This window comes from Crassostrea angulata, chromosome 8 (genome assembly GCF_025612915.1).
Source record: "Crassostrea angulata isolate pt1a10 chromosome 8, ASM2561291v2, whole genome shotgun sequence".
Classification (NCBI taxonomy): domain Eukaryota; kingdom Metazoa; phylum Mollusca; class Bivalvia; order Ostreida; family Ostreidae; genus Magallana; species Magallana angulata.
This window is the reverse complement of record NC_069118.1, coordinates 29,664,653-29,677,263: the sequence shown is the minus strand read 5'-3', so window position 1 is coordinate 29,677,263 and position 12,611 is coordinate 29,664,653. Positions and strand designations below refer to the sequence as shown.

General features: G+C 34.7%; 1 protein-coding gene across 2 annotated transcripts in view; it reads right to left on the bottom strand.

The window, feature by feature from the left end:
- The window catches only part of LOC128159241 (inositol-pentakisphosphate 2-kinase-like), a 41,752-nt gene that overhangs the window by 5,055 nt on the left and 24,086 nt on the right, over nt 1-12,611 (bottom strand). For both annotated transcript variants that reach the window (XM_052822304.1, XM_052822305.1), the window contains exons 8-13: nt 12,088-12,146; nt 4,649-4,721; nt 2,754-2,863; nt 2,062-2,273; nt 1,257-1,392; nt 395-589 (exon numbers count right to left, since the gene is read on the bottom strand). In XM_052822304.1, coding sequence (XP_052678264.1) covers nt 395-589; nt 1,257-1,392; nt 2,062-2,273; nt 2,754-2,863; nt 4,649-4,721; nt 12,088-12,146 — 785 coding nt within the window. The remainder of the gene's footprint in view (nt 1-394; nt 590-1,256; nt 1,393-2,061; nt 2,274-2,753; nt 2,864-4,648; nt 4,722-12,087; nt 12,147-12,611) is intronic.

Below are 12,611 nucleotides of genomic sequence, written 5' to 3'. Positions count from 1 at the left end.
AGAAAAAGATAAACGTAAAATAAAGTTTACCGGTAAATATATGCTAAATAAATTAATTAAAATTTACATATACTGTAAATTCCTTATTTTACACGAGTACTTAATTCCACGATTCAACCGTTTTCCATCAAATCGTGAAAACAATAATTTGCGAATGACGAATTTTTATCACAGTTTCATGTAATCAACATATATCCGAAAAAATTTAAGCAAGATTGTAAAATTCCAAGATGTGCTTCTCGCGATTATTTGCAGATATTAATTCCTCGCGTTTAATTAGGAATCTACAGTACTCACTGAAAAAAAGGGGGAGAAATCAACTATGAACTGCGTGGTACAAATTTCAGACAGTCAATCTACTGTCTCTTCATTCCTGATGTAGGGTTAGACTTACCTGCTTGTATTGGGAGAGATCTGCTGCATGGCCACCATTATAGAGCAGTCCTGGGCAGTCTTAGACACATTGTGTCTCTTGACCTGATTAACGGCGAACTCGATGCTTTCTGGGTCGGGCTGGCTCAATGGGTCCTCTAGGCAAGGAGTAAGCCAGGTCTCCTGGGTGAACGGCCCGTACAAATTCCAGTTGGAACTATATAATCAATCAAAATAGAAAAGAGTCTGAAAGGTCTGCATTTTATATGAAACAATCTTTTTTCCTTTGCTGCTGTATCAGGAAATTTTCATTGCCAATTTCATCCAACTGGCTCTCACTTTCAGTGAACATAAATTTAAACACAACTTTACCAGGATAAATTCAAAATGGGACAAGATCTAGAACAAATGTGATTGGCCAAAAATGTAACCCATCTATTGATCATTCAAATATTAAATACATGTATTTCTGACAGCAATAATCATGCATGTATTTCACATGGAAAGGAATCAAAGATAACATTGCTCAATTTGTGCTGCTTATGAAATTCTCATACAGTTATAAATCATAGACATTATCTTATTGAAATATCCTCAAGTACATTTCATCAAGGATTCCTGCATTACTGTACATCAAGTACTTGGATTCATATAACTTGTCTAATTGTTCTATTATAACATATATCAATACTTTAAATGAAAATCTTTTCTTATCGCCTACATCAAAAATTGAACTCTCCAAATAAAAAAGATATAATTTTTTCTTTTATCAAATTCTTTAAAATAATTGAAATTTAAAAAAATGCTGAGAAAGGAAATGTTAAGAGAAAAGAAATCAGGAAAAAAAGATTATTAATATCGATATCAATGAAATCTGTACCCACCTGTCCTGTGGGTGGGATGCCAGGTGTTCTTTGACCTTGACATACAGGGGGTGGATCTCCTCAATGTCCATCTGGTCCAGCGTCTGGACGTGGAGGATGCGGTCCAATACACAGTTGTGGGGGAGACTGCTGGGCTCTGTAATACACAACAAGGCACAAATACAGGAGTTGTCTAACATTGCGATGGATTAGACATCCTTAATCAAGGTTAAAGGATGCAGGCTTTGGGACAAAAAAAAAATAACCCACAGGTTTACATTTTATACATTGGTCCACCTTCGTTTACTTTACAGGGTTGTACCATGTATGTGTATCGTGTATGTGTACCATGTATGTGTACCATGTATGTGTACCATGTATGGAACAAGTGCCTGTCTTTGTGAAGAACTTATGAAGAAAGGCAACAGTAAAATGTGCCTTAGAACATTAGCACACAAATTGCAACAGTCTCCCAAACAAACATATTCTTAATAAATAAAGTTATCCTACCACTACAGAATATTAAGAAATCTTACAAGACACTTGATATTAATTTTCTTTCTTTGACTTAAATATGCAAGAGAACAGCTAGAACTTTAACAGCAGTTTTGGTAAAAGTTCATAAAAAAATTCACAAAAAAAGGATTAATCCCAAGATTGTGAAAATTATAAATTTTCAAATCATTAAATTTTTAGATCCATTTCTAAAAAAAAAAAGAACTTCCAGTGGTAAACTTGAACAGAAAAACTTTAAGCCTAAAATATAAATATTATCCAATGCATCTATCTTCATCTGTTTTTTTCTTTTTTTAACCTGTGAACTCACCTGACTTTTCCTCATGATTGACCTTGTATGAACTGTTCAGACAATGCTGGCTATATACAGTCTGGACAGGCTTTCTGTGAGTGACACACGGTGAATCCTTTGTCTGCCGATTGCTGGATTTCAGAACCGTGTGACAGGACCGATGGATCTCCGATTTTTTGGGTACATACAATAGGGCATCAATAATCAAGTCAACAAAGGTTTGTACCTCCCTGTAATAAACACGAAAATGTCAAAATTTTTCTAAAGAAACTACAACACTTTGCTGAATAAGGTGTAATTTTGCAAGATGGAAGCTTTCTGAGAATTTAATGATTAGATTTGCCAAAAATATTACATCAGTCTGAAATAAATCATACTACCGGTACACATCATTTTAAAAAGAAAACCAAATAGAATGTTCACATTTTAGTATCAATCGGATTCAAGAAGATCAATTTTTTTTTTTTAAATTTTAACAATTCATTTCGTTTCAATGGATAAAGTCAGATAATTTTTTTCAAAGAACAGAGATGCCTTTGTAGAAAGTCTTGACAATTCCAATACATGTATATTTTTTTTTACTAAAAAAATCCAAAAATAACTCACAGACACATCAAAATCATGGCTTCAATTGTCCAATAGGGGAAGAATTGTTTCGTTTAATTAAATAGAGTTATCTTTCTTACGTCTCCAAATACCAAATGACTCACAGTTGTTTTCTCATGCCATTCTTCAGACCATTGACTGAGTCACCAAAGAATTGCTGCAGAATTTTACCAATTTCATTCTTCATGAATTCACTGTACACCTCAATACCATTCTACAAAGAAAAAACAAACTAAGACATTCAGGTCAAATTCAATCAGATGAGCAATACATTCATGTTCTACACTCTAATATTAATCATGTTAATACAATGTATTACATATATCTTTTGTATATATTATAATATCTATATTTTCCAGTGACTTCACCTGTGATAACACTACGTATCAATTTTGTACTATAAAACCCATAACTTCAAATGACACCAAATTGAGGCGCCAACGGGGTTTGCTTATTTATATTTGAATATTTAATCGGATGATGGCTTGAAATTATATAAATATAAGTAATAAGGAATCATTCTTTGAATATTATGAGGTGATAATTTCGGTCGGGGCGTGATCAAATCTATCATAAAGCCCTTTGGGCTTTATAGGATTTGATCATGCCCCGACCAAAATTATCACCTCATAATACTCAAAGAATGATTCCTTATTCCTTATATAATGACTGAATTATCTCTCTCTCCTCTCTCTCTCTCTCTCTCTCTCTCAACTGACAAAACAGAGCCAAGTGCTGTGATACTGAATCAACCATCAATATTGGCATGCTTAGAGAACATTTTTTAAAGTAACATATAGTACAATTACTACAATAACATCCTCATACACATGAAGTTCAAGTGTTGATCAATTCAAAAATGAATGATTGAACTATTTGCAATAATATCCTTCTTTCTAATTATGATATTCCACGATCCTATATCCTGTCACAGAATGTTTATTTACTATATATAAAATTTGACTCTTGAGATTTGAAGAGTTCACATCCAATGACAGACAGGGCTTTCAATACCGTTATTTTGAAGATACCGGTAATATGTGAATTCCTCATTCAATGAATTCTTTCCAATAGTTTTATCTTGCCAATCACAAAATTTGAGGCAGCATACTTTTGAAATAGTGAAAAATCATTCCCTCCCTCCCCCTTTTTGAAAGCTCTAGATCCTGTGTTTGATTGAGGGGGGAGAGGTGGAGGGTGGTTACCAGTGTATCAACAATTGGACAGTAAAGATTCACAGAGAGAAAAAAAAGAACACACCTTTATAGAAATACACATTTAAAACACTATTTAATTTCTTTTTCGTTGCTTCGCTATCTTAGTACAGTACATGTATTTGAGTGCCAACTGCAATGTACATGCATGTATACTAGTATATCAAACTGTGGGCAACTACGTGACATGAAATCAGTAATGTTACGTAATGTCATCTACAAACCGAGATACATGTCAACAAACTGTCACAGACAGTTTGCGCAATGTCACAACAATCAAAATGAAAATCATCAAACTGGTCACGTATTCAAAACTTAAATGTACCCAGTGCCATTCTAATTCTTGCAATTTAGCTATTACCAACCCAACTCTTTCAAGGTTTCATATTTATTTCTTTTTGATAGAGAGATGTCACACTATATGTACTTTAAAACATTCAAATTTTTTTTACAAAGTATTTTATTCTTGTTTGTTTGTAGTTTAGGGAGTGTTGCTTTATGAGTAAAGTTAATTCAATTAATTAAAAATTACTTGATAAAATGGATATAAACATGATAACATTCATCCATATCTTCATCGTCGGAAACCCACGGTCGGTCTCGCTTCTCTTACCTTTAGAGGTAAGAGAAGCGAGACCGACCGTGGGTTTCCGACGATGCCATATCTTGTCATAATCAACATTTTGCTCTGGATTTTCAGTAGTTTCACACAATACATTTACAAATTCATAGCATCCATATATCTGGATGTTTTTGTAGAGTGTTACAGGGTTACCGGTACGTACTTGACAGATTTTCAGATTGTTCTGTGGGGTGACACACAAACCATGGAGGGCATGTCTCATCCTAGCGCGGCTCCTACAACACAGGGAAAAAAAACGAACCATGAATTTGATTAACATTTACACATGACAGAAATCAAAGTGGAAACCAATTCATCAACTTATGCAAATTCAAGTAATAAGAGTTATGCCCCTTTGTCCACTAAATCTATCAATAGAAAATAACTAGCCACTGGATGGACTTCCATATAATTTGCATGATTGATTCCATGTCGTGGGGAACATGATTCATTATTTGAGTCATGGCAGTGTAATGGCCTGATCCAAATCCTTCTGGAAAAAGCTTGCAAATGCAATGCTCAGAAAAATCTGACTTAATTGCATCATTTCTCAGAATGTTCCTGAATTTATCAATAAAGAAAATTTCACTTGCAATACTAATGCAACAGTTGAGGATTCGCAATGATGCTGTCAGCATTATAAATAGACAGGGACCGAATCTTTCTGGAATATCTAGGGTAAGAGGGCGGAAGAGGGATATCGTAATCTTAATAGATTTAGAAAACTGTTGTACCATGTAAAAATTGTACACTGTACATGAGCTGAGGCATTTTTGCGATACTTTTAATATGTAAATTTAATAAATTTTCATCTTTTTCCGGGGGGTGGGATGGGGGGGGGGGGGTTGTGTGTGTGGTTTGGGACCCCCCTCTAGATCCGCGCATGTACAATGATCATAGTAAAGGTTATGTTACTAAAGTATGGCATTTTTGACCTTAGTAATTATCTAAGCTCCCATCTCCTAGCTCTTATCAACTTTATATTTCAAATATAGGCCAAACAGAGCGAAACTGGTATCATGTGACATCAAAATGATATCTTCCTAAAAAAAGTTTTTGAGGTAAAATCCCCTTTACTAAAAATACCCTGTATTTTTATAGAGCCATTCAACTCAGATGAGGAAATTCCGAAATTCAAGGACGCAATCGAATGTAAGGGCGGCAAATATCATTTTACAGATAGAGATAGCATTCAAAATACCGAAACCCTATGATATATTGACCTTCATATGTAAAGCAGTTTGGAAAGAAGATGTGAAATAATCCAAAAGGAAATAATCCTACACCATATACATGTAGATGATTTAAAATACTCCATCTAAAATAAAGTCTTTGTTCTGAATTCTAGAATGGCTTCACTGAGTAAGTCATATTTGCATTGGCTGAGATATCTGTAAGGGCAAGCAATATTCATGCAGGATTTCAATTTTTAAAATAATCTTTACAATATCTAATAAGATCATTTCACTAGTATTGTTCAGAAGGGTTTTCACATTCCGTACATAATGGCTGATCTACAATATTAAGTTCACGGTCCTGTCATTGAACTATTTAGATTTCATACAGGATTCAAGTCCATCTGATATAATTTATCAAATGGGTCAAACACCTAGGAGGACGTATATATTGCCTAATCTAATAATGCACTGAAAAAAATTCAGGTGAGAGGGGGGACACACAAATTAAAACACTGCAGTGCTGACATTATCATTCTGAAGATTACACTGTTAACTGATACACCCCAGTCGTGTAGTGTAGTAGTATAGTGGACAATGCACTCGCTTCTCACCGCTGCGACCGGAGTTCGATCCCCGCGATCGACCGTGGTTGTATGTTATAGGGTATGGCGGTCGCCCGCTTGGACACGTGGGTTTTCTCCGGGTACTCCGGCTTCTTCCCACACCAATGACCCCCTCACGCTAACATCCGTGCCAACGAGAGAGATTAATATAAGTTGTAGAACTTGTTTATCAATCGTTGTGAAATAAATTAAGATCGCGAATCGCAGTCGTGTTAAATAGAAAAATTCATTTTGAGGAATTTATGGGAATAATAAACTTGTCTCCTAACTGTCAGGAAAAACATACATTCATATTATGTTTTGATTGAAGCAATAAAGTGCCCTACTTAGATTGAACTTCCATCATCAGAGTTAGCAAATGACATTTACATAAAAAGCTTCCAAAGCTTTATCTTGCCGATTAAATTCAAAGCTTTCATTGAAACAAAATTACTAGGGAATTTTAAAAAAAAATCAAAATCACTCACTAATGAAATAGAGTATTGAAATTTTAACATAACGAGGTACCATTTCGAGTCATCTCTGTTAAAGGAACAAACTCTAAAATAAATCATAAATCATCTATAATATCATAATCCCTCTCCACAATTATTAAATTCCCTTAAAATTACAACGGGAAGTTCGTTAAAAAACATTCCATGTGTGATCATTATCATGCTGGCCTGCAGAATCATCATGGCATGCCGTTGTATTCTACTAACAATTAAACCACCATACATTAGGGAAAGTGTCAAAACAGAGTCAGAGATCAACAAAACGTTTAATTATGGGCCTCTGTTGAGCATCTTAATCAAGCTTCCCTTTTGTTCGAATTAAATGTCAGGCATGCTCGTATTTTCGTGCATTGATCGAGGAATAGCGCAAATCTGAATTTAAAATTTCTTTTTTTTACGACTAATTTAGGCTGACGTAAAAAGCAATGTGGCCTGTTGTGAACCTAAATGTACTTAATTTCAATGTCTTAAAATGTATAGTAAGCATATTATGATAATTCTGCAGTAACAAAAATTTTCTTTGTGTTACCTCGGTCTTAACACTCATTCAAATGGAATGCCAATGAATCTAATTTGTAATTTTAATTAAATAATTATCGTTGGAGTCCTATGAATTAAACAGTTACTAAACTCAACAAAGAAAAAAAAATAAACACTAATATTAAAATCATTATAAATACATGTACATGTAGATACACAGAACTATGAGTGCTCTCTCTCTCTCTCTCTCTCTCTCTCTCTCTCTCTCTCTCTCTCTCTCTCTCTCTTCCCTTTTCAAAACACTGGGCCTCAACAACAAGGCAGCTATAGGCTATTTTTAGAACACAGTGAAAACTGGAAAATCAGCCAACAGCTGTTGACATGCATGAGAGAGTTTAGAAAAAACATGCCCTAGATAATTGGGGTTCTTAAGGGGGAATTATAAATACCATAAGCCAGAACAAAGGAACAAAGAAACATTCCAAAAAATCCACGAAGAGAGGAAGTAAATTTAAGTTAGTAAAATTAAGTTAGTAATTATATTTTTCATGTAAAATGTTTTCCGAACGGAAATAAATCAATACAGTGTAAAAATGTTTTTTTTGGGTTTTTTTAAATTTAGGGTGGGAAGTGAGATTTTCTCTGCCTTGGGTCCTGGGGCAATATTTGATTTGCTTACTCAGCAGATTTGTTGTATTATGGACTAGCTCTCTTCTTGCCTATACAAGTCTGCTCCAGAGAGAAAGATATAAAAGTGTGTCTGTGTCAACAAAGTTATGCAATAATCTGACAGACCAAACAAGGGTACATACAATTACACTGTAATAAATGGACTGAAAGTCTTAGCCTCATTTAGGTTGGCATTTTTATTATTAATCCTCTTAGAAGAGATTATATACTTTATGATAATTAAAGAGTTTTACTCAATCCTACCTAAACAGTTACAAACAAAGCAATGTTCTCCAGGAAACAACAGAGAGAGAGTATAGCTATAAATAAACCGCCCAGAAATTTCATATCTTGATATTTAAATCATTGCACAATTAATTCTTCTAGAATACTCATGAGTATAATTAGAAGAAGCAGCTCATAGCAAACATAAGTGTAATACTTCAATTCCATATCTTAATATTTAAATCATTGCACAATTAATTCTTCTAGAATACTCATGAGTATAATTAGAAGAAGCAGCTCATAGCAAACATAAGTGTAATACTTCAATTCCATATCTTAATATTTAAATCATTGCACAATTAATTCTTCTAGAATACTCATGAGTATAATTAGAAGAAGCAGCTCATAGCAAACATAAGTGTAATACTTGTATTAAGTTTCATGGACTTATAAGAGGTTGAAATAAGTGGGTTTTTCTTAAACTGATTAAGATTGATAAAGTTGCACTGCCATTTTATAGTAAACATGAATGTCGATCGAAATTAAAACACCACTGAATCAACAACAAACATCTTTCAGTTACAAAATATTTGGGAGGAGGGGTTGGAAAATGGTTGTGTGTGTGTGTGGGGGGGGGGGGGGGGGGGGGGTTGGGGGGGTATAACCTAAATGTGTGATTTTACCAAATACATGTAACAGGATAATTAACTCCAGTTAAGTTTAGAACAAAACTGACTCTAAAGTTTGTAACTTGTAACAACATATGGATCAGATAATACCCTGAGATCTTACACCGACATTGCCTGCAGGTTTCTGAAGGGCCACATATCAACATCAATCTGATTAACTCAAATGAACTCTCTGAATGGTAATAAAAACCAAAGGGCGAGACTAATATTCCGGTGAAACTAATGGTAAAACAAAACAAATGGATGTCAGAACTAAAACCCTAAATGAGTATGAACAGTCTCTCCAGAATTTCTTTTGTTTTCAAATTTGCTCTCTCTCTCTCTCTCTCTCTCTCTCTCTCTCTCTCTCTCTCTCTCTCTCTCTCTCTCTCTTGTATTGCAGACTGTATTGCAATTATTTTACATGAGATTTTTAAAGTGCACTGTAAAGCCTTGTAAATTAAATGATATCAAACACACTTTGTAAGTTTAGTCATTTATGATTGCTCCAATGATAAATGTATATACACATGTATATTAAGAAAAAACATTCTTTTTCCTCTCTCTCTCTCCTCTCTCTCTCTCTCTCTATGTGGTTTTCCCTGCAATCACTGACATAGATCTACCACATTTCATTAAGTAAACATTATAATGCCCCCAGTGGCCCTGTATAATGTTGCATTAACATACCAACTTCCCACTCATTTCTGATAATGGTCAAACACAATTTCCTGCTCCTTATAATCTGTGCTGTGTGCCCCAGAATATAGCGCCTAACACTGGGATCAATAAAAGCCATCAATGGAGAGTCAGCTGATTCCATAATACAGGGGTTCATGACCAAGGTATCTTTGAGGTCTGATGTCAATATCTGACGTCAATTCCTGCCATCTTCGAATAAATCTCAGTTAAACCCAAGGCTCTTGCCAAATTGATCAACCCTTTTTATTACACAAAAATATAAACAGTTTCCCCATCCATATCGGTCAATAGGCATACTTTCTGTTAATGATAGGGTGAAGAACATTTGGTAATTGCCAGGCCCCAAGGTATAATATATGTATATGCGATCAAAAATAAAGGAATAATCTTTGCCTGTTAACTATACCGGTACATATATATTTGTCGATTTCATGAGTCAAAAGATTTCCGAGGTCATATTTGTCAGCTGATAGCATTTGATTACTCAGTGGATTAACTAAATCTAGGATAATCAATCTACACAGGTACACGCACAGGTATTACCTCAGCGACATGTATTTAAGTGTGAGTGTCCGCTTAATGATACCTATGTACAAAACACCAACCTAAGGGGGGTGCTCTTACGACGACGATAAGATTGAACGACCTAAAAACCGAATACACAAAATGCACTAAGGGCCCCCTCAGTCCTGTCCGATCTGTGTCCAGGGGCTTGCATGTGATTATGGACATTCATCATGAGTCCCTATATCCCAGTCGGCCCATAGGTTTTTATGTGGAGATGCATCAAGATTTGATGGCCCTTACATACATGGTGAATGGACTATATAGCTGCTTTTAGCTGTCAAATCTGTCTTAGTACTTGTATAGGTATATAGGTGTATGGAGAAGTGTTGGGCCATATACAGTCGACTTATGTATATGTTTTCTATGACTTTTGGACAAGCAGTGCTGGTTTAATATTATTACAGCATAAAACAGGAGTATAGTGCTTTATATAATAAAACAAAATAAAAAACACAGACTTGCTGGCAGCAGGGATAAATCATAGAGTTACTCAACCAGAAAGGTGAAGGGAGCTAGAATCACAAAAAAGAATCTGTAGATCTTGTAACCCCCCCCCCCCCCCCCAAAAAAAAATTCTTTATCATAAGATAAAGAAATCTTGGGACTTATGTATTTTCCATCTAGAAAATCTATTTGAACTTGAAATATAATTAATATAATCTTTCAAAAGAAATTATTTTTTGTGCTATAACATTTCTAGAAGTGATAATTAAATGCATGGAATTTGAGTACATGTATTATATGCTTTTTCATTTATTAATGTCAGCTGACAACAGCTAGCACGTCTATTGACCTGTATTAAAAAAGCAGCTGCTAATTATTTCGCCTACGGAATATAAACTTGGAAGATACAATGTTCTAGAATCAACAGATGTTTCAATATGGACACTTATGTCACCGATAAGGATGATAAGTGAATAAACAAAATTTGATCAATATTTCATAATACACATGTATCTGCATCATTAATGACTAGCTGCATATATATCAAACACCAGCTGTTATCAAAACATAATTATATAATTTCTGGATATAGTAATTGGAACTGGGAATCATTTGGAATTTAGATTAAAGGACTTTTGTGAATTTTTTTCTCTCTCTCCATTCATTATTGTTAATGATTGAACCAAAATATCATACAATTTTCTTTTATGAATATTATTATGACGAACTTGCACAGCTATTTACAATACAGAAAACAAATATTAGGCCATTAATTGGCCTTCTGCCAAAAATTTCAAGTGTTTACGAAAAACAACAAGTTATTTATTTAGGAATGTACTATGTACAAGTTCTACACATTTTAAAAATTCTCCTCATCACCAACTTGAAGTGCTGCATGATCAGGTCATTATAATCAATAAACAGATTATCTTGGTAAACAAAGGGATTTAAAAAAAGAATTTTATTAACTTCTCTGTGGATTGGGGCACTATCCATTCCATTAAACATGTTAACTGATCTTAATTTCCACAAATTAAGATAACAGTTTTTATTCATCCACCATCTGTCACTTTTACACCCACCCACCCCCCATCCCCCCCCCTCTAAAAGAATCATCATACAACTGTATTCAATTCAGCATACTATAATAGGCTCTCATAATGTCAAAAAAAAAACCCAGTTATTTCATTGAAGAGAATGAGACTTTAAAAAAAAAAAAATTTCAATAACACCAACGGTCCCAAATGATTACTTTCCCAACTCTAATCATTTGCTTAAATTTGTACACGTGCTGTAACGCAGTCCTAGAATGCTGAGAAAGATCGCCAACGAAAGGTGGCAAAGAATAGAATTGTCACTTAAGTGTCAGTTTGCATTCAGGCCCAGCGATACCGTCAGCGCTGCTTTTGAGACATCATTGTCAAATATGGACCAGCTGCCGTTTAAGGACCATTGTTCAGGCCATTGTCGGTCCTACCTGCTGAAGTCGGTGACAACCCCCCAGTTATTGTGAAATCTAATCACCCTGGGGGCCCCCGCTACAGACACTTACCCTGAGAATAAATCGAGCGGACAATAATGACTGGTCGTGGTCCATCGCCCCTCTTTGGCCTGAAAAATAGAGAAATAATGACGGTGAACTTTGATGACGATGAACTTTGACATCAAATCTTTGGTCGTGTTTGTCAACACTGCTAGTATTAAACATGTTTAAAAAAGTCTTTATCTGTCAATCCTTAACATGAAAGAAGTATTTTTGTAAATGTTGTAAAAGTAAACTTTTTAAAAAATTTAAAAATACAGAATAATTTTCTAACAATATGAAACATAAGAGTTATTGATGAAGATATTTTAATTTGACTCCATCGAGTATGGAAACCAAATAAAAACATAAAACCTTCTTCCAACGATTTCAGAAGACCTAAAGAGGAGGTGGGGTGGATTGCGGATGAAAGGTGGGGGTGTGGGGTGGGGTTCAGACATATTTTTTGAAGTTCTGTCACTGTACAATTATCCCATTCGAAGCTTCAATATGACATGGAGTTTCCATTAAGTAACTGAAGACCTAATATGTAC